Here is a 22,098-nt window from a genome sequence, read left to right on the forward strand (position 1 = left end):
ACAAAATATTAAGCACAAAGTGACTCATAACGTACAGGATGGTATTGCAAACAGTAATAGTTGTATATCAGTATGTAGTGTTTACACCACTAAGATTTAAATTGTGACATACCCATCCAAGGATTTTATTTTCTGTGAAATTAGGTATTTAGTAGTGATGCTGTGTGGATAAAGCTGAATTTGTATTTCAGTCATTCATTCTGGAGGAAAAAATAAAATGCAATGATTTAAAGCTTTGGTTTTTGTTTATCAAATGTAACATTTCTACATGCTATATTTCATTTCTTCTGCTGTATTTATCACATCCATTATACAAACAATGTCTTTTAAAATGTTTCATTTACACACCAGTGAAAAGATATTTAGGGTACTTTTTACTGTTTTCCATATATAAACGCGTTCATCAGATGCACGCGCGTTGTCATCGTTACGCGTCTAGACAGAACTTAACTTCCGGTCTCTGTTAGAACTAACGTTAGGCTAAACTGAACTCTGGATAAATGACTCGAAAATAACAAATGTTTTGGTTTCTTAAAGACGGGGGGAGCCTGCGATCATGAATCACCACTATGTTTAAGTCGGTTTTTGGCAGCAGATTTGCAGTTATATTGTAGCTTAATTTTACAAGTTTACAAGTTAAGTTTTTGATACACTTCAGCTAACGTTATTATTTAAACTAATCTTACTTACGTGGTATTTATTTAGCTTGTTATCAAACAATAAACTTATCTAAAAGGACTCCGTTATGTTTATGTTATAAAACTGCTTTTGTGGAACAAATGTAACTTCCGGCAAAGAATTTTAGGTTAAAGCTTATCAAAAACTACACTGAGCAAACTTTACTGTGTTAAATGTGTACTACATAATGTGTACAATGTTAACTAGTCGTCTAACTGTTAGTCTGCATGTTTCTCATCTGAATTCTGATTAAATTATTCATACATGTCATGTTCACCTGGCTGCACATGTCTTGTTTGATCAGTTAAGCTGGTGAATCGTGTAGTTCATTTGGTGGAGCTCATTGTGCTAGGTACGTAAAGGTCATGGGTTCGATTCCAGTACACACCCACACACAAGTAACTAGTAATGCGCAATAAGTCTTTGAATAAAAGCTCCTGCTAAAGCATGCAAGAATACTCTATGCACTAATAAAGCTTCTGACGCAGTTTGTCAAGGTCTCCTTTCGTCCAGCCGCGCGACTTACCGTTTATTTATTACAGCGAGCGGCACCGTTAACAACAAGGCGTTTGCGCAACCTTACCGCGACGCGGTGAGTCAGTGAGGCGGATCCGCAGAGCGAGTCGACTCAAACGGATCAGTCGCGCGCGCACACAGCGGTCGCTCTGAATCGGAATGCGGGCATCCGTTAAAGCCGGTCAGACGGTACAAGGTCCCAGTCGCGTGTATTCAATTACTCGATTTAATTTTCTGTAACTGGAAAGGTGGAGAAGATTGACGCGTTAAGAAGGTTATTCGCTCTCCCTGGAAACACCATGGCCAGAGGAGGCGACGAGTCTGTGAACGGATCGTGGAAAAAGCAGGTGGATGATATCAGGAAGATATTCGAGTTTAAAGAGATCCTCGGCACGTGAGTATTCATGCTTTCACTTGCTCTCTCTCATTTTTAGTCATATGTGTATCGTGTCCTCTAATGTCCTTCCAGTTTGTTCTGAAAGTTTAATCTGTAACGCTGTGGTGATGCTGGGCAGACTGGTGGTGAAATACTTTTACATCTCATCAGACACATTTACAACTCCGCCAATGGTAAAATTACATATAGGCTCTTATAAACTACACACCATTATGAAAGTTGTCCATACTGTAGTGTCCTTTAATATTTACTATAGGTAGTTGTAGTATACTGTAACGTTAGTTTATTATAGCGATGGCTACACTTTGTATATTCTGTAGTATTAACTGATGAACTGTGTAGTACTTTAATTTATACTAAAATATCTTAAGTTGTAGGGTACTCTAGTATATTGTGATGACTACACTTTGTTAGTGTATACTATAGTATTCTGTAGTATTATCTGGTGAATTTGGACGTTGGACGTATTGTAATATAGGCTACTTTAGGAGGCTATTTCCTTTAGTGACTGTAGTATGCTGTAGTATACTATAGTGAAGATGACTACACTTTGTTCATGAATACGGTAGTGTTATCTGTGGTTAATTAAAAAACTGTAATAATTCTGTAGTATGCTTTAATATTAACTATGCGAAACTGCACTAAGGATATTATAGGAACCTTAATGTATAGTACACTATTATACATTATATACTATAGTATTCTGTGGTATTAGCAGTAGTTTGATTAACTGTATTAAATATGATAGTATATTTAATATATGGCAACTAGCTAGGAATTTTATCCATGTGCATTTTTTAAAGTGTGCTAATCATGTTTTGGGTGGACTAATAAATATGGGTTGGTTTCCCGGACAGGAATTAAGCCTAGTCATAGACTAAAATGTGTGTTTGAACTGAAAAAAAAACATCTTGCACATATTTTAAAATATATCAGTGCCATTGTTTCAAGATGCACACCAGTAACTTTTTTTGGAAGATATGTTTGTAAAAAACGACATAAATGCCCTAAAATAACTAAGGCCTAGTCCTGGTTTAATCTAATCCCAGTCCAGAAAACTACATATATGTCTATTACCATAGTTTTACTACAAATACCATCTTCCAACTATTATTAATGTAGTGAAACACTGGTAAAATTGTGATTTAATGTTTTATTTTTAGGTAAAATATGAATAGTGTAGTACATTTTTTAAAGGGCGTAGGCAAGTTGAATTAGATGTAATGGGAATGCAGTTGTCTGTATCATTAAAACATATTTAACTTTTGTGGCTTGAAAAGTTTTAATGTCATATTTAATGAATGTTTTACCATTCCACAAGAGCCAACATGGGTACATGTTGTTACTAGCAACTGTTTCTGTGCTTTTGTGTAGTGCCAGCATTGGACATGGGTTACTGAGTTTCATTGGAAATTGTCTGAAATAAACAGAAAAGGTTTATGCACAATACTGTCGATTTGCAGATCCAATATGCCGGACAGGTTTTCTTTACATTCCTGAAGTTTTAAAAGTTTGTGAATTTTATTTAACCATTTGCCCAGGTTTACAACAGGTGAGGTGGATAGTGAAGACTGTGAATAACTCAGTGTTATGTAACCCTTACATGTAAACTTCTAAACGGTTAATACAAATGCTACTTTGAAGAAGAGCTAAACATCTGATGTGTATAAATTGTATAAAACATTTGTGTTAAAGTCAGGTATAGGTTCGATATTGGGGTCTTTAAAATCTTTAAGACGAGGTCTTGCATAAAATACATCTCTATACAGATAACAATTGTGTTGCATAACATTTTCACAATTGCATGCCAAAACTAAAATAGATTTGCTTGTTGCTTTAGTGGTAACAGAGCAAACATGGCTGGTCAGCGCATTATTATTTTTGTCAGTCATCTATATGTAACATTAGTTATCTTGATTCTTGATTTTCTCGTGTGTCTCTCATCGCTAAGCTTTTTTGTTTTCTTATATGAGCATGTTATAAAATCTCAGCAAGAATCATATCCATGATAGTTAGTTGTAATCTGACTGAACGTTGTTGAGGTTCACCCCTAATGCTTTTGAAGACCCGATTATATGACTGCAGATTGAAGCTGTCAATTGAGAAAAACACTCAGAAGTCTCATTCTCTCTAATCTCTCTCATTTGGATTTAACTTATATGCTTACAGATTGAGCCTCAATTATTCAGTGTTCAAAATGTGTGATGATAAACAGACAAAAAAAAATAAAAACAGAATTTGTGCCCAATGCTTTAAAACGTAATGGGATACAACATTGAAACCTATTTATGGAAATGCCTAGCATAAATCAGGAACACGGATTATCTATCCAGGATTTCCCATCCTAAAGATAACATAACTGATCCCCTAATGCGCCTTACGCAAGATTTTCAAGACTCCAGACACACTAAGGCTATGTTTACACGTGGGCGGTTATTTTCATAAACGGACATTTCTACCTCTCCGGTTTCAAAAATAATATCGTGCACACATGTCAGTTTTCAGAAAAGTGTTTATTTACACGTACCCGTGCATATATGCCGTCAAGAGAAGCTCAAGCCCACGTAAGCCAATCACCGGCTGCGCTGGTGGTGACGCGAACTGGTTCTTCATGTTGGAGGGAGGAGTTGTTGCAGTAGGTGATCGATGACGTCAAAGTACCGCGAGAGCGAGTTGAGGAATCATACGTAGAGGTCTAATTTCAAATCGCTCTCGCGGTACTTTGACATCATCCATTGCAGCGCCGCATGAAGTCAAACACTCGTAAAATTGCTGACCTCCGAGCACTTGTGTCTGCTCCTCCTCATAATGGAGCAGCTGTATTTGCAAATACAAACACACGAAACGAGTTTGCACGAACATAAATGTGATCTTGGAAGTGTTCAGAGTAGCAGTCACATGTAAACATGGGTCGCACTTTTGACGTAGGTGCGAGCTCTGGCGCATACTCTGTGACGTTGCCTGCTTAAACATCCGTTTGTCTCACTTTACATGCAACCGTGCAACCGAAGATTTTCAAGATCTCCACTCTGGCCGGAGTTCTTAGAAACAATCGGTTTCAGAGGCGAGTTCTCCGTTTGCGTGTAAACGAGGGGCACAAACGAAGGTAAATCTCTCAGTTTTTAAAAATAACCATGTACGTGTAAACAGAGCCTAAACTGAAATCTGTTTAAAACTGGACCGTAACATACGGAAAACTCTCGTTGAAAAGAATGTAAATGAACAGTTGTTGAATAATTAAAGATTTTCAGAAGATGTCACCTAGTGAGGCAAAATGCAATGGTAGTAAGTGAAATGCTCATTGGATGAGCTGTGTTCAAAGCTGTTATTACAGTGTTTACTCATGGTTAAAAGTTTAATCACTTTCTTTTTTTTATCTACCTGTAGTAAAATCATTGAAACAAACAAACTCTTCAAGTAATATGTCAATGGTAAAGAGTATGCATGCAAGAGTGTGTTTTGATTAACCTTTGTCAAAAATAGTTCAGACGTTCCTACATACAATGACTCAACAAAAATCTACACACAACATACACTCCCTATACCCACACATACACACATACTTTTACAGTACCCGTGTTGAATCTGTACCACTAAGGATTCCTAGAGAAAAATTACAATCAGTGGGATGTTAATCCAGGAGCATTTTTAGATTAATCCCATTTTAATCCTCTGAACTGTATTATGGAGGTGCCAGTTTATCTAAAGGTTACAATGTGCTGATATGTCAATAGAATAGAATCGTAAAAATGATTTGAATCAAATAGAAATCTATTGAAGAGAAGAGAAAAAAAGGAATCGAATAGAATAGAAACGTAAAGAACCTAATCCAATAGAATAGTAAGAACAAATCGAATTGAATAGAATTGCAAAACTAATTGAATAGCATCGAAAAGAAAAGTATCTAATAGAAATGTTTTGAATAGAATTTGATGCAAAAAAGGAATTTAATTGGGAAAAAAGAATAGAAACATATAAAACTGAATCAAATAGAATGGAATTGAGAAAAATAATAAAATAGAACAGAATCGTAAAAAAGAAATAGAATGGAATATAAATGTACAGAATCAAATCGAACAGAATAGAAACATATAGAACCGAACCAAACTGAATAAAATGGAATCGTAACCATACAATACAATACAATAGTAAAAGGGAATCGAATCGAATAGAAACTCATCGAATCGAATAGAAACAAATCGAACCGAATAGAAACTCACCGAACCGAATAGAAACGCATCGAACCGAATAGAAACGCATTGAACCGAAATCGAATAGAATAGAAATGTATAGAATCAAATCGAACAGAATAGAAACATATAGAACCGAACCAAATTGAATAAAATGGAATCGTAACCATACAATACAATACAATAGTAAGAGGGAACCGAATCGAATAGAAACTCATCAAATAGAATAGAAACCCACCGAACCGAATAGAAACTCACCGAACCGAATAGAAAGCATCGAACCGAATAGAAACGCATTGAACCGAAATCGAATAGAATAGAAATGTATAGAATGAAATCAAACAGAATAGAAACATATAGAACCGAACCAAATTGAATAAAATGGAATTGTAACCATACAATACAATACAAGAGTAAAAGGGAATCGAATCGAATAGAAACTCATCAAATCTAATAGAAACCCACCGAACCGAATAGAAACTCATCGAACCGAATAGAAACGCATTGAACCGAAATCGAATAGAATAGAAATGTATAGAATCAATCGATCGAACAGAATAGAAACGCATAGAACTGAACCAAATTGAATAAAATGGAATCGTAACCATACAATACAATACAATAGTAAAATGGAAATCGAATCGAATAGAAACGAATCGAATAGAAACGCATCAAATTGAATAGAAACCCACCGAACCGAATAGAAACTCACCGAACCGAATAGAAGCGCATTGAACCGAAATCGAATAGAATAGAATAGAAATGTATAGAATCAAATCGAACAGAATAGAAACATATAGAACCGAACCAAATTGAATAAAATGAGATCATAACAATACAATAGTAAAAGGGAATTGAGTCGAATAGAAACCCATCTAATAGAATAGAAACCCATCAAATCGAATAGAAACCCATCGAATCGAATAGAAACTCATCGAACCGAATAGAAACCCATCGAATCGAATAGAAACTCATTGAACCGAATAGAAAAGCATCGAACCGAAATCGAATAGAATAGAAATGTAAAATCAAATCGAACAGAATAGAAACATATAGAACCGAACCAAATTGAATAAAATGGGATCATAACAATACAATAGTAAAAGGGAATCGAATCGAATAGAAACTCATCGAATCGAATAGAAACTCATCGAATCGAATAGAAACCTATTGAATCGAATAGAAACTCATCGAACCGAATAGAAAAGCATCGAACCGAAATCGAATAGAATAGAAATGTAGAATCAAATCGAACAGAATAGAAACAGATAGAACCGAACCAAATTGAATAAAATGGGATCATAACAATACAATAGTAAAAGGGAATCGAATCGAATAGAAACTCATCGAATCGAATAGAAACCTATTGAATCGAATAGAAACTCATCAAACCGAATAGAAAAGCATCGAACCGAAATCGAATAGAATAGAAATGTAGAATCAAATCGAACAGAATAGAAACATATAGAACCGAACCAAATTGAATAAAATGGGATCATAACAATACAATAGTAAAAGGGAATCGAATCGAATAGAAACTCATCGAATCGAATAGAAACCTATTAAATCGAATAGAAACTCATCGAACCGAATAGAAAAGCATCGAACTGAAATCGAATAGAATAGAAATGTAGAATCAAATCAAACAGAATAGAAACATATAGAACCAAACCAAATTGCATAGAATGGAATCGTAAAGTAGAATAGAATAGAATTGTATAAAGGAATCGAATCGAATAGAAATTAATGGAATCGTATAGAACATAGGATAGAAGAGAATAGAATTGTGAAAAGGAATCGAATCATATAGAAACATATAGAATCGTATAGAACAGTGGTTTTCAAATTGTGGAGCTCTCACCTAGTGGTACGTGAGGAATCTGAGTTTAATGTAAATTCACAAGTTCACCAGCCTATTAAATTAATGCCGCGTTCCAGGTAACCTGTAACCCGTGTTTTTCTAGCCTTCTACCAGTGAAAGTGCACTGGAACGGCAGTTAAACCTGTGACCTTCCACCCGTGAACTCGTACTAGATTGATGTACTCCTAGTTCCGAGTCGTGGTTTGAAGTCGTGATTTACGGGCTCAAAAACCCGCCTGGAACGCAGCATAAGTCTTAACATTAAATGGTAAAATGAATTTGGTTTGCTGTCCTCGAAAGGAGCTCAAACCTGAGCTTAAACATTTAATTGCGGCCGGGCTTGATCTGCAAGCACAAGATATGCACCATATTGATGTATTTACATTTAAATGCACAAAGTGACTGAATTTGTTCAGTCTGGTGGTTGATTTTGTGGCATGCAGTAAATGATGTTTAACAAAAAAAAAAGATAATAGTATATTCAAAATTTTGCAAATTAACAAGTAGGGTGTGATCAGAAAAAAATTAAGTGCAGCTTTTTAACATTTAAGTACAGTACAGGTTTTATTTAACTTTTTGGCACATTTTAATTTAATTATTAATCTTATTTAAGTTTTTATTTTCTTGTAAGCACAGTGCAGTGTTAATGTTCAAACTCTGTAATGGTTGGCTGACAATAATAAATATTTGTACAAGAAATAAAAATAATAAATATCTGTATAAGGAACTGTGCATAGCTCTGAATAGTTAGGCCTACTACACTTCTGGATTTTAACGTTGGTCATTATGGTGGTACTTGGAGAGGCAAATATTTTTCGATGTAAAAAGTTTGAGAACCACTGGTATAGAACATATATAATAGGATAAAATAGAATTGTAAAACGGAATTAAATTGAATAGAAACGTATAGAATAGAATAGAATAGTAAAATGGAATCGGATAAAATAGAAACATATATAAGCGTATGATATAATCATTTTAGTACAGAACAATAAAATTAAATGTCAAAAAAAGTTTTTATCTTGGTTTTCCACCACTGTACATTTACTTCACCAACTTCAGTCATTTTGTGTTATTCTGTGCTAATGGACAAAATACCTGTGGCTCTGGTCTTGATCTGAATTGACTTTTCTCCACATCCCACAGTGTGTGATTACGCCCACATCTCATAGACCATATATAGTATTCTGAAACTCAATGACATTTGCATGGGAAATTCAAGATTACTGCAAAGCAATGAGGTTATGGACTGCAGAGTCTTTATACCCGATCATTTGTTTCAGTCCGACCTCATCTTATGCAAATGAACTGAGGTAATAGGTATGCAAATGCACAAATTCCAACTAATGTGTACATGTTTTATAAAAAAGTTTATATTACTTGATTACCTTTGTCAAGAACTGTTGCAATGCAAATCTTGTAAACATTACTTGCTTTTATTGCAGTGTAAAGTAACTGAAAACCAAACCCCACAACTTTTACTTAAAGGTCGGTGGTGGATGCAGCACTTCCTGTGGCTTTGATGATTTCCTCTTCCGCTGTTCGGTTAACTCGTACAAAACTACACCTGCTCATATGGTTACATGTATTGCCAAAACAGAACCATCTAGGTAGAGTCATATACTGTAGATAATATAAGGTACACAGTATACCTTTCAAGATACTTATTTTTAGAGTATGTATGATTTGTTTTTGTAAACAGTAAAATTATATACAGATATGTATTAATGCTCACACTGTTGTTTCTCATCTGGATGTAAGTAGCCGAGATGAACGCCGTAGCCACTGCAATCTCACACGCTCATACGAACACAAATCTCACAAAGTACTAAACCTGCTGGGCTCTCTGCCAACGACTCAGCCTCCCGATGGGCTTATGTTTCAATCGGGAATGAGAGTTGAATTTTACACTTTAAAAACAGATGACAAATGCTTTGGTTTGGCATAACACCAAGACTTACATTTGATCAAACAGTTTAGGAAACCCTTTTACTTAAAAATTGCTGTTTTTCCAACCCGTCTGAATTATTGGGTGCTCGTGTCAGTGTTTGTAAATGAGTGCTTGTGCTTGGGCATTAGAGCAGATTTCCACTGACCAATAAAGGTTTAGCTACAGGCCGTAACCAGCCGATTACACATAGAGCATAAGGTTGGATATACTAAATAAATCAAAAAAGTGTATGTGTGTGTGAGAGAGCAAATTTGACATCATTTTGGGGATCATTTGTTTTATATTCTTTATTTGTACATTGTGTTGTTGAAAACATATTTGTATTAACATTATAAAATGGTTTTTATTTGTAAATTAAATCCAAAATACAATTTTGAAATAATCAAGAGATTAAAGGCAGGGTGCATGATCTCTGAAAGCCAATGTTGACATTTGAACTCCCCTAAACAAACACACCCCTACCCCAATAGAATCTGGACCTTCTGTTGATAGACCCGCCCTACACAACACAGGCAACGATGTCAGTTAGTAGACACACCCCTATACTGCTAATTGGCTACAAGTGTGCCTTGATAGTCAGAACTTTTGCTTTTGCTAAGTGTTTTTAAAAAAATCATGCACTCCACCTTTAAAGGCATAATATATAAGATTTTTGCATTAAAAAAATCAGAAACCTACTAACACGGCAAACTAATAGCACTTTTGGGGAGTTTTGTATGTACTTAGTTGGTTTTGCATCAAATGTGATAAATAACAATGAAATTACTAAAGTGACATTAGTGAAAAGGGCATTTCAATCACTGACCAATAACCTTTGCGTTACCATTAACTCTTTCCCCACCAGCATTTTTTTTTTTTTTTTTTGCATTTTTTATGATTTTCACAAAAGTTTAATGCTTTCCAGAAAATGTTCTTCTTTAAATATATAAACATACAATATATAAAATGAAAGAACAGACCCTCTGCTTTTAAACTAACAAACATAAAAATAAAAAACATTATATCCTATCTTCTTGTTTTTTCACCTCTTATTTATGGGTAGGTTTCTTCAAAAATAAAAAAATTTGGGCAAAAAGCTGAGATAATTGCATTTTTGTAAAGGACATTTTTTTAGAGATCAGATTCAAAGCGATGTTCAAAACATTCACAGAGTTTTTACTGTTTTTGGATCAGTGTATGCTTCAATGTTTTATAAGTTGGGTAAGAGCACCACCTAGTTGATAATAGCAGAAATATGGATTGCCGTTAAAACTCGTCATTGGCAGAGAAGCGTTTTTGCTTAATTGATGAATAACTCGTCAATGCCGGGGAAAGAGTTAAAGTGAAATTACTGAACCTAAACACAAGAGCCTTATAAAAAAGCTAATTTAAACTTTTGAATCTGAGCTCTTCATATTGTGTTCACATTTGTTATCTGAAATGTTTTCAAAAATGTTTGAATTCAGAGAATTAACCGTTTTAAAAAGCGCTCCACCCCTGTTCATACAGTAGGTTCGCCTCTCAATGTTATAATACTGTACCTGCATTATCCTCAGTTGTAAAAATTATTTTAGCGCTCGCTGTGGAAGTACTATTGTAGTATCTGGCACACCACTCTTTTGTGGTTTCTATCAAGCCACTCTGATGGCTTACATTATAACATAACAACTATAAAAATGTGTTGAAGTTGTTACAAGAATGTAAATTACTTTATTCTGTTGAACACCAATTAAGATATTCAGAAAAATTAATCAAGCTCATCTGGGGCTCCATTGACTTCCATAGTAGGAGAAAACAATACTATGGAAGTGAATGGTGCCCCAGATCTGTTAGATTTTTTTAATTTTCAAAATATCTTTGTGTTCAACAAAGAAATGTATATTCTTGTAACAAATTGAAAATGAGTAAATGTGGAAAACATTTTGGGTGAACTTTCCCTTTAACCTAAAGGGTTCAGTGGTTTCCAAAATGACTGTTTTCCTGTATCAATACAAAACACTAACTGTGTTTAATCTCTCTCATACCCTCAGTGGGGCTTTTTCGGAGGTGGTTCTAGCCCAGGAAAAGGCCACGGGTGATATGTATGCGGTGAAATGCATTCCAAAAAAAGCACTCAGAGGAAAAGAGAGCGGAATCGAAAACGAAATTGAAGTCCTGAGGAAGTAAGTATTCCAAAACCTTCATCACAGGTTCCTCCAGCAACAGACCATAACCTAAAGTTCAAAGGATGCAGGTAGTAGGCGATTTAGCTTTTCTTCTTTGAGCGGGAGATGACTCAGTCTTAATGTCACACCCCTTTCAGCCTCCTACCTTCACCGACTTCTACCTGTAAAGCGTTAAAAGTGTTTGAAAGGCCGTACAAATGATTCATGCGGCCTCCGCCAGAGACCTCGCTATTCACCGCACGTTGAGGCCGAGCGCAGGTCTGTGGTTGTCATGGTAAAAAGCCGTTCAGGCAAGAAGGGACGGCGAAATGTTGAGGAGTGGAAACGCTGCAGCGTGCAGGTGGAAATGCAGTCTTGCACAGTGGTTAGATGATACTAATAAAATCAATGGTTTACATGTATCTAGAACTTCAAGTATATTTTGTGACCCTACTGTAAACCCAACTATATGACCACATGACAGTATCAAAATCATTGTAACTTACGAAATTTTCTGTCTATTCCTTTCAGAATCAAGCATGAGAACATAGTGGCTCTGGATGACATTTATGAAAGCCCCACTCATCTTTATCTAATAATGCAACTGTGAGTGGACGCCGATCCTCACACGCCTGCAGTTGTTGCTTATCGCCCCTTTTTGTAATCTTCAGGTTACAATGTCACATGGATTTTCTTTTCTTTCAGCGTGTCGGGTGGCGAACTGTTCGACCGTATCGTAGAAAGAGGCTTCTACACCGAGCGAGACGCGAGCGCTTTAATTAAACAAGTCCTGGATGCGGTTAACTACCTCCATTTGTTGGGGATCGTCCACAGGGATCTTAAGGTGATGGTTTTCCTTCACTGAATTCCCTTACACCCAAAACAAATCAATATATATAGAGACACATTCATTATTCTTCAAGGGCAGTGGTAAAACCACAACGGGGAACCATGAGCGTGAAAGACTTGAAAGGTCGACAAACCCTGACCACTTATTTCTACTTCGGTAGGAATGGGAAATACAGTGTAAATAATTATCTTTAGCTCACTTTTTGCTCTTTTCATCTCCCTATTAGCCTGAGAATCTGCTGTATTTTAACTCGCATGAAGAATCTAAGATTATGATAAGCGATTTTGGGCTGTCCAAGATGGAGGGTGCCGCCAATGATATCATGTCAACAGCGTGTGGGACCCCAGGCTATGTTGGTAGGGCTTTCAATCTTTTTATCTTACACATAGCTCATTCAATGTAAACCAGTCTTGACTTAAAGGTGCCATAGAATGTAAAACTGTATTTATGTAGGCATAGATGAATAATAAGAGTTCTGTAGGTTCCTAGGATGGTAAATGGACATATTAAACCGTCTCTGGATCATTTTTGCACTTAATGAAGCCACATTGCTCCTATGTAGATATCAGAGAACAATTGAACATATTATTTCAGTGCATTCTTTGGCACCTTTAAAGGAGTAGTTTTGTAGTAGAATTCCACAACAGTAAACATCCAGATTTGAAGCAACATGATGAGGTGTAATAATAATGACTGAATTGTTATATCGAAGTGAACTTTATTTAATTTATATTACATATAGTTTTCATTCAAGGCCTAATCTTACATCTTTTCTAGCGCCAGAGGTATTGGCACAAAAACCTTACAGCAAAGCAGTGGACTGCTGGTCTATCGGTGTTATTGCTTATATCCTGTGAGTAGTTTCTTTACAGTAAGGTTTTATTTGTTAAAGGGGTCATTTCACAAGACTTTTTAAGATGCTAAATAAATATTTGGTGTCCCCAGAGTCCGTATGTAAAGTTATAGCCCAAAATATCATATAGATAATTTATTATAGCATGTTAAAATTGCCACTTTGTAGGTGTGAGCAAAATTTGCCGTTTTGGGTGTGTCCTTTAAAATGCAAATAAGCTGATCTCTGCACTAAATGGCAGGGCTGTGGTTGGATAGTACAGATTAAGGGGTGGGATTTTCCCCATCTGACATCACAAGGGGGGCCAGATTTCAATGACCTATTTTTTCAAATAGTGGCTTGTAGAGAATGGTTTATGAAAACTAAGTTACTGGGTTGTTATTTTTCACATTTTCTAGATTAATAGAAGCACTGGGGACACAATTATAGCACTTAAACATGAAAAAGGTCAGATTTTCATGATATGACCCCTTTAACATTAGTTAACTGCATTACTTGGCAATGTATGATTGTATTTGATAATTATTAACCAAAATGAACATAGATGAATGCATAAGTGCTATAAAAAGCTAATGCATTCCCTACTGAAAAATCCATCTTAGACCAGCATAAGCTGATGAGCTGGTTTAAGCTGGTCTCCCAGCTTGGTTTTAGCTGGTATTGCTGGTCTAGCTGTGTTTTGGTCACTTTTTAAGTCTAGCTGGGCTTAGCTGGTCAGGCTGGAAGACCAGCTGACCCATCAGCTTTGCTAGGCTGGGAGGACCAGCTTAAACCAGCTACTCCCACCTTAAACCAGCTAAAACCACCTACCAGTTTATGCTGGTCTTAACTGGAATATTCCGTGGGGTTAACTACCCGGCAAGCATTTTTTCTTGAATAGTCATCCAATCACAGCCCAGACGTCTAGGCTAAAACAAGGCAAAATTTGGGCTGTCAGTGAAAATTTGATTGCCTAAAAATAAATAAATAAAATCCACTTGTAATCAATGTTGACTTTGCTTGTATGTTATTAAAGCAAAAATTACACATAACCAAATTCAAGGTTATTTTGGCTAGAAGTGTGTTACTCATAGTTAGACTGTTTCGGGTTTATAGTTAACCTAGATGGCGAAATGACGCCTATTGCTTGCCGGGTAAATACGTCTGTTGCAGAAGACATTAGATGGAATGCTGTTGAACTCTCTGCCTCCTCAGGTTGTGTGGATATCCTCCGTTTTACGACGAGAACGACTCTAAACTTTTTGAGCAAATACTAAGAGCCGATTATGAGTTTGATTCCCCATACTGGGACGACATTTCAGATTCGGGTGAGTGTTATGACTCAGAATTAATTGTGATTAATTCACTATGTACTAACTGTATTGTATATTCATATCTGCTTCAAGCTTTTGTTATCTTTATATAAAAAGAACCTTTTTTTTGGGGTCTCCCACCCACATCAATCAGCACAAATTTTTTCTGTCTCTGCAAGTCACGACTTCTTTTTTTTTTGTAAGAAACTTTAATATGTTTTTTCCGGCGAAAGTAACCACTGTGATATTACAGCTACAGATATAAATCGCCTTTGAAAGGCATTATTTGGCACTAGGCAATTCGGTCTCGTTTGAAAATAACAACTTAACACCCACATAACAAGCTGTTCTCTGGTGCCTTGGGAAGTGTAGGAGGGTGTCAATTTTTCACAATTAGATCTGCACCCTTGTGTAATCGATTCAGGTTTTTTTTATCGCACTTGTGTTGTTTCACAGCTAAAGACTTCATCAGTAACCTGATGCTGAAGGATCCAGAAAAGAGGCTCACCTGTGAAGAGGCTCTCTTGCATCCATGGTGAGCGACAAGGATTAATGTGTTCCCACACTTTACCGTTCTGGTGTTCATTACTTTCCGCTAATTAACTAGTTAATCTATAATAAACACCAAGGGAAAACGATACATAATCTCTCTTTATGCATCACTCAGACACTAGACACAGTTTTTTATCGTATGAGGTTTCTGATGCTGGTATTTGTGGCACAAGAAGAAGACTAATGTCTCTTTTAGCTTCTGCATTGTCAGACTTACCATAATTTTGATTTTCTGGTATATGAAAAACCATTTCTGTAAAGTGATATTAACCACAAAACCCAAAGCTCTATATGTACTTTTAGATGTCATGATAATATTATGTTTATATTTAGTGGTTTGGTTATATATCATGTGACTGCCGTCACATGGATGTCAGGTGAAACTGCAGGAAAACCAACCACTGTTTCTCCTTTACTGCAGGATAGCCGGTGACACTGCTTTGTGCAAGAACATCCATGAATCAGTCAGTAGACAGATGAAGAAAAACTTTGCAAAGGCTAAATGGCGGGTGAGTATACACATTCGACTAAGGTTTTATGCTCTTAAAGGTACAGTTTACAAAAAAAATTCACTCATGCCATACCACATTTATATGACTTCCTTGCTTCAGATTAACACATTTTTTTATAAATAAATATATGTCCATGTATATGGCAAAACATTAAAGATAGCACAAAGGTAGCAAAAAAAATCAAAGATAGCACAAAGATAGCAAAAAAAATCAAAGATAGCAAAAAAAATCAAAGATAGCACAAGTAAACACAACATGCAGTTTTTAAATGAAGTTTCAAGACAAAAACTACTGCTAAACATAAAGAACATAAAGGCTTGTCTGAGTGTTGCCAGAAAACATCTTGATGCATCCCCAAGAATTTTTGTAAACTTATCTGTGGGCTGACGAGATAAAAGTTGAACTTTTTGAAAAGGTGCGTGTGCCATTGCGTCTGGTGTAAAAGTAATGCAGAATTTCAGAAAAATAACATCAAACCAACAGTAAAATATGGTGGTGTGATGGTCTGGGGCTGTTTTGCTGCTTTAGGACCTTGAAGACTTGCTGTGATAATGGAACCATGAATTCAGCTATCTACCAAAAAAATCCTAAAGGACAATGTCTGGCCATCTGTTTGAGACCTCAAGCTGAAGCGAACTTGGGCTCTGCAGCAGGAAAATAATCCAAAACACACCAGCAAGTCCACCTCTGAATGGCTGAAGAAAAACAAATGAAGACTTTGAAGTGGCCGCCTAGTCAAAGTCCTGACCTCAATCCTATTGAGATGCAATGGCATGACCTTAAATAGGCGATTAATGCTCGAAAGGCCTAGCCTGGTTCTACCAGACTCTCGTACATTTTATTTGTACAGAGAGTTTGGCCTCTCTCCATTGAGAAACGTTTACTTCCTTGTAGGCGTGTTCTCTGTTAAAGTTCAACACTATTGGATCTGCCCAGAGTCACTCAGGATCTGCTAGCCAATCGCTAACGTGTGGGCTCGACTTATATCATGCGCCGACCACACGTTAGCGATTGGCTATGGCAGATCATCATTCTCACCCACTCCCTCTGTTCACTGATTGGTCCTACAAAAATTTGATTTCTCGAAACGCTAGAATAGACCGAAATCCCAGACGTAGTACTGAAGGAAAATGAAATTGAGCGGAAGTGCGTACGAGGCCTCCAATGTGGCTGAATTACAACAATTCTGCAAAAAAACTATGACTCACTTTTATCGCAAACGCTTAATTCCATTTGTCGCTGCCAAGAGTGACCCAACCTGTTATTTTAGGTTTAGGGGGCAAGCACTTTTTCACACAGGTTTGGGTTTGATTTTACCTTCGTAATAAAAAACCTTTAAAAACTGCATGTTGTGTTTTCTTTGATTAATACTTAAATTTGTTTGATGATCTGAAACGTTAAAGTGTGACAAACATAAAAAAATCAGAAAGGGGGCCAACACATTTTCACACCACTGTATATTATTAAATTAATCCCATATGTGTCCATTGGGTTCATGTCTTTTGAAGTGAAACAATAGGTGTTTGAGAGAAAACTAATAACAAAAAAATAAAACATTTAAAATAAAATTAATAATGTAGTATGGGATAAAACCAATTTATTCATTTCATTCATTCATACACTAAGTCGCTTGAGACAAGTTTCTCCCTCTCTCTCTTCTTGCGTCTTTATCTACAGCAAGCATTTAATGCAACCGCGGTGATCAGACACATGAGGCGTCTTCAGCTGGGCAGCAGTATGGATTCTTCACAGCACAGGAAACAGAATCAGACGTCCATGCCAGGAAAGAGTCAGTCAGTCGATGTGTCCACAGTCAGCCGCAATGACTGTAAGTTATTACTGTAATGTTTTGTTTTTCTTTAGCTGTAATTAAAGCCTCCGTCCCACTAGTCATTATTCAAATGACTTGCAGTCAAAACTTTCATTTGCATAGTCGCCAAAGGGAACCTGAGCGCATGGCCATGCCACTCAGCGGGTGGATTCGACTTACTGCTGAGCTAATGGCCATGTGGACTAAAATACAATATCCTGGTTGAAATAATTGTTCAGTTGCTGAGGCGGGCTCACATGGTCTTGAGTTTTTTATTTTGAAGCATACAGTATGATCCAGACTTTTCCATTTGCAAACACTAAGCAATGGTTGTTATCCACGTTGACTGTGTAAATGTTTTCTCTGGGGTTCGGCTGCAATTAAATGGCACTGCATTAACATATACATACATTTCTATACGGCAGTCTTTCAAGGGACAAATTCAGTTACACACATTTACAGGGTAAAGTTACTTCACGAATTGAATCCTAGCTCAGTTTATTACAATTGTGTGAGCTTTACGTGAGTATTCAATAGTTTAGTGCAGTGGTCCCCAACCTTTTTCCTTGGGGCCCCCCAAAGTACATATAAGACAATCTGAGCCCCCCCAACCCTCTACATCCATCTTTACCTAATATCTCAGCATTGTAAGCATATGATTTTTTTTATGACCATATTCCCCCGGGACCCTAATTTAGTGTGTCACCCTTCTCTATTTTTTTGTTGGTTAGCGGCATAGATCTACGACAGAACATGGTGAGATATATCATGAGCTTAGTTTCTATTAAAGAGTTATTTTCTAAATGTTGTCAAAAAATTATTGCGAAATGATGGCATTTCCATTAACCATTGTTATGGGACTAAAACGTGATCCGTGTGTTCGACTTCATATGTTGCCGCTCAGACCGCCATGTGGATGACATCAAAGTATAGCAAGAGCGTACAGATCAGTCGACTCCCGAATCGCTCTCGCTGTATTTTGATGTCATGCGCTTGTCGTTCTTGTGACACCGAACACTTCTTCCGTCTTGTCCTCCAACCAAACATACAAAGGCATATTTAAAATCCATTGCTGTTTTGCAATTTATTCCTTTTTCGAATTGCCTGAAAAACCACCTCACCCGGGTGTAGAAACCTATTTGCAATATATGGGAGTTTATGCGAAATTGCATTTGGCGTATTTCCAATTCGCTATTTCAATTTTGCGCAGTAAAAGGGTAATGAAAACACAGCTATTGGGCCCTATTTTAACGATTTAAGCTCATTGTCTAAAGCTCAATGCGCACAGTCTAAATGGACGTGCCCGATTCCACTTTTGCTAATTTTAAAGATGGGGAAAAATAAAAGGGTCTAAAATGGTTGTTCCTATTCTCCTAATGAGTAATGGATGTGTTCGGGGCATAACGTGCAAAAAACCAATGAGAGTCTTAGCTCTTATTCCCTTTAAAAGCCAGTTGCGCTGGCGCCATGCCGATTTCCTATTTAGATGGCGCAATTTGTAAACTTAAAAACTTAAGCGGAGGAAGAAGACCAGCAGTTTGAGATTGATATTAAAAATTGTGTGGTTTTCATTTTTATTGAAATTGTTGTTGTTTTGGTATTAAAACATTTAAAAAATGTCCTTTAGTCATGGAAGTAAAATAAGCAGGCTTTTAATTGCTGTAAATGTATGGACAGCCTACATGATGTGTAATCTCAAAGAATAATTTAAAAATATGCCAGAAAATGTTGGTACTCTAAAAATACTTTATTTGTAAAAAAAAAAAACAGGAGATAAAGAATTTACAAACATGTGGAGAGCCAAAACTTTTCAGCGCCGTGAGTAAAACAAAACGAAAAAATGCTTTTCAAAACGAAAACCATTACATACAAATGGATCTCATCATATTCACAGGTACAAATCCTTTAGGTTCAATCCTTAAATTGTTCATATTTAAAGGTGTTTGCATGCTGCTGCACATCCATGTGTGTGAGAAGCAAACGCGCAATGTCATCCCGTTTATAGGCGCATATTACTAACGCGCTCATAAAATAACAAAAACAATATTGCGCCACTTGACTTTAGACCAGGTTTTTGTTGGTCTATGGCGTAGTCTATTTTATTTGCCTCAAAATAGCAGCGCACAAACAATGCGCCTGAACACACCTCGTTTTCAGACCAGAACACCCATGGGGGGCAATATTGGGCGCAAATGCATTTGCCATTTAAACAACGTGGCGCTAAACGTGAAAATGATAATTGCTACGGGTTGAAACTAGCAAGAGACACTTGCGTCGCGCATTGCAACAGGTGAATGAAAGGGCCCATTGTATGTAAGACTAAAAATCGAGTTAGCAGCTGTCAATAGTTGCATTTCCATTACCCTTCAATTTGCGCAATTTGAAATTGCGCATTGAAAATATGGCCAGTGGAAGCAAGTCAATTTCGCAAAAACGCCCACATGGCGAGGTGGTTTTTAGGCAGACTGAAAAAGGAAAATATCGTTAAACTACTATTGAACCCATTTTTTTTCATTCACAGGTCACTTGACGTAAAAGTCACATGATGCGAAATCGCTTATCTCCCAGAAACACCTCATATGTGGCCCCTCTCCTAAGTATAAGGGTATTTCCTTACCATTAATGCGCTTACGCCTCCTTTGATTAAAAATAATGGCTAGTGCAGTGGCTGCGATGTACTTTGCGTAAACGTACCAACATTTGTCGGCATCATTTTTGTAATGAATTGAGAGAAAAAATGATGTTTTAGTCGCATAACATCGGTTAACAAAAACCCCATCATTTCACAATAGTTTTTTATCGACCTTTAGAAAATATCGCAAACTTTTGCACAAATCTGTAATGGAAACCAGGCTATTGAATATACTCATACATTTACAATATGTGTATTGATAAACATTTTTGTTGACCATTTTGAGTTACTCACCATCTATGATGTGTCCTGCATGTTGTGGTTATCTTGTATTGTCGAACAGCCCTTGAAGAGGGTGTTATCTATGTCTAGGTCTGGCCCCGCAACAAGCGTCCAACTCGAGGAAAGGAACGCCTGAGCGCCATCCACGCCCGTCCACTGTCACCACCATCATAACAGGCTCTAAATGACATCACTTCCTGTCGGACTGCTTCCCTTGAGGCTGCAACACTTTGGAAATGTTGTGGTAAAACACACTGTCTTCTGTTTATCGGTAACTTCCATTGTCACAGTCACCTGTTGATGTTCCCGTTTCCCTCTTTGGAAAGGCAATGAGCTGCTACACGATAGTCACAAAGCAACTACTGTGTAATTGAGGGGACCGTAATAGCGGGCAAAGCTGCTGACAGGGGCGTATGTGGCAATTTATCGCAGGCTTATTTGACGTGACTCTTGAATGGAGAATAGCGTTTGCGCTGGTCTGAGTATTAAACTACATCAGGATGCAAGTGAAAGCACAAGAGCTGTGTAAATAAACTGGTTTCATTCATAAAACAGCTGTTGTAATTTTGCTGCTTTATTTGAATCTGCTGCTGTTTTGAACAATCAAACAAAAGATGTCAGTTTAAAATCATGCAGAATGTTTAGAGAAGTTAATGTTGTGAATATAAAGGCTTATAAATCGAATCTAGATATGTCTATATGTATAGGTGAATGTGAGTGAAAGATGTGAATATTGTATTAAATCATGAAAATGTGACATTTAACGGTTTTATCAATAGTTAATATTATAGTAAAAGGTTATGGAGTGATATCTGTGTCAAATGTTTTTGAAGGTCTGTATAAAATAATTCATCATGGTGAAATGCACTTTTGGAGGTGTTTTGTGTATGTTTTGGATTTATGCATTTTGTTTTTGAGAACTTGAAAACTTTGCTTCACGTTATAGTGTTTATGTTACAGTGTATTTGCATAAGTATTGAATAATTTATTTTGTGGAAATTGAAGTATTTAATGTTGACACTGAAATTAAATATGTTGTGATATATATTGTGATATATATGTAACATAAACACTGTAATGATTTTATCATCACTTTATTGTTTTATAATTGTATCAACAAGGATTTAGGTCGTAAGAAAACCAAACTTATTTTTTGTTCTTCAATGTTTTGTCACAAATCTAAATGGATTATATCAGCTTCAGTGACAGAATAGCTATAGTATAATGAACATTTGTATTTACTGACCTTGAAAATGACAAAAATGTCACACATTGTCCAGTTTGTCTGTAGATGTTTAGAGGGGTCAGATGAGAGAACCGTTTCTGCTGTCATTCTGGGACTTCATACCAGTGGTCTGAATTTAGCACCCAAATGTGGATTCTTTCAGTTTATTCACTTCAGTGGATTTGTTCTGTGTGAGTGTATGGCCGTTGAATTTATATTTTCATTAAAATTTATTTCACACAGACGATGGCAACTATTTTTGTTGTTGTTTTTAAAGTTTTGTTTTCTCTCTGTTTAACTCTGAAGGCATCACCTCAAACAATTTCAGAACACAATGAAGACACAATTATAGGTTTATTATAAGTACATTTTTT

General features: G+C 36.5%; 1 protein-coding gene across 2 annotated transcripts; it reads left to right on the forward strand.

The window, feature by feature from the left end:
• Positions 1–1,112: 1,112 nt before the first annotated feature.
• camk1db (calcium/calmodulin-dependent protein kinase 1Db) lies at positions 1,113–21,977 on the forward strand. Of its 2 annotated transcripts, none has more exons than XM_065297709.2 (11): positions 1,113–1,588; positions 11,603–11,734; positions 12,248–12,322; positions 12,422–12,560; positions 12,793–12,922; positions 13,344–13,419; positions 14,614–14,726; positions 15,168–15,246; positions 15,685–15,772; positions 17,453–17,603; positions 20,590–21,977. In XM_065297709.2, exons 1-11 carry the CDS (start codon positions 1,494–1,496, stop codon positions 20,685–20,687), a joined length of 1,176 nt encoding a protein of 391 aa, XP_065153781.2. In that variant the 5' UTR covers positions 1,113–1,493; the 3' UTR covers positions 20,688–21,977. The 2 variants fall into 2 exon arrangements, with proteins under 2 accessions (XP_065153781.2, XP_065153782.2); XM_065297710.2 differs by having other exon boundaries at positions 1,114–1,588; positions 20,561–21,977.
• The last annotated feature ends 121 nt before the right edge of the window (positions 21,978–22,098 follow it).

This window comes from Paramisgurnus dabryanus, chromosome 23 (genome assembly GCF_030506205.2).
Source record: "Paramisgurnus dabryanus chromosome 23, PD_genome_1.1, whole genome shotgun sequence".
NCBI lineage: Eukaryota > Metazoa > Chordata > Actinopteri > Cypriniformes > Cobitidae > Paramisgurnus > Paramisgurnus dabryanus.

Excerpts from the sequence above, each read along its gene's own strand:
- camk1db (XM_065297709.2), top strand. The coding sequence starts at position 1,494 with ATGGCCAGAGGAGGCGACGAGTCTGTGAACGGATCGTGGAAAAAGCAG. Across the intron at positions 1,589-11,602 it reads TTTAAAGAGATCCTCGGCAC|TGGGGCTTTTTCGGAGGTGG; the intron begins GTGAGTATTCAT and ends TCATACCCTCAG. Across the intron at positions 13,420-14,613 it reads GGTGTTATTGCTTATATCCT|GTTGTGTGGATATCCTCCGT; the intron begins GTGAGTAGTTTC and ends CTGCCTCCTCAG.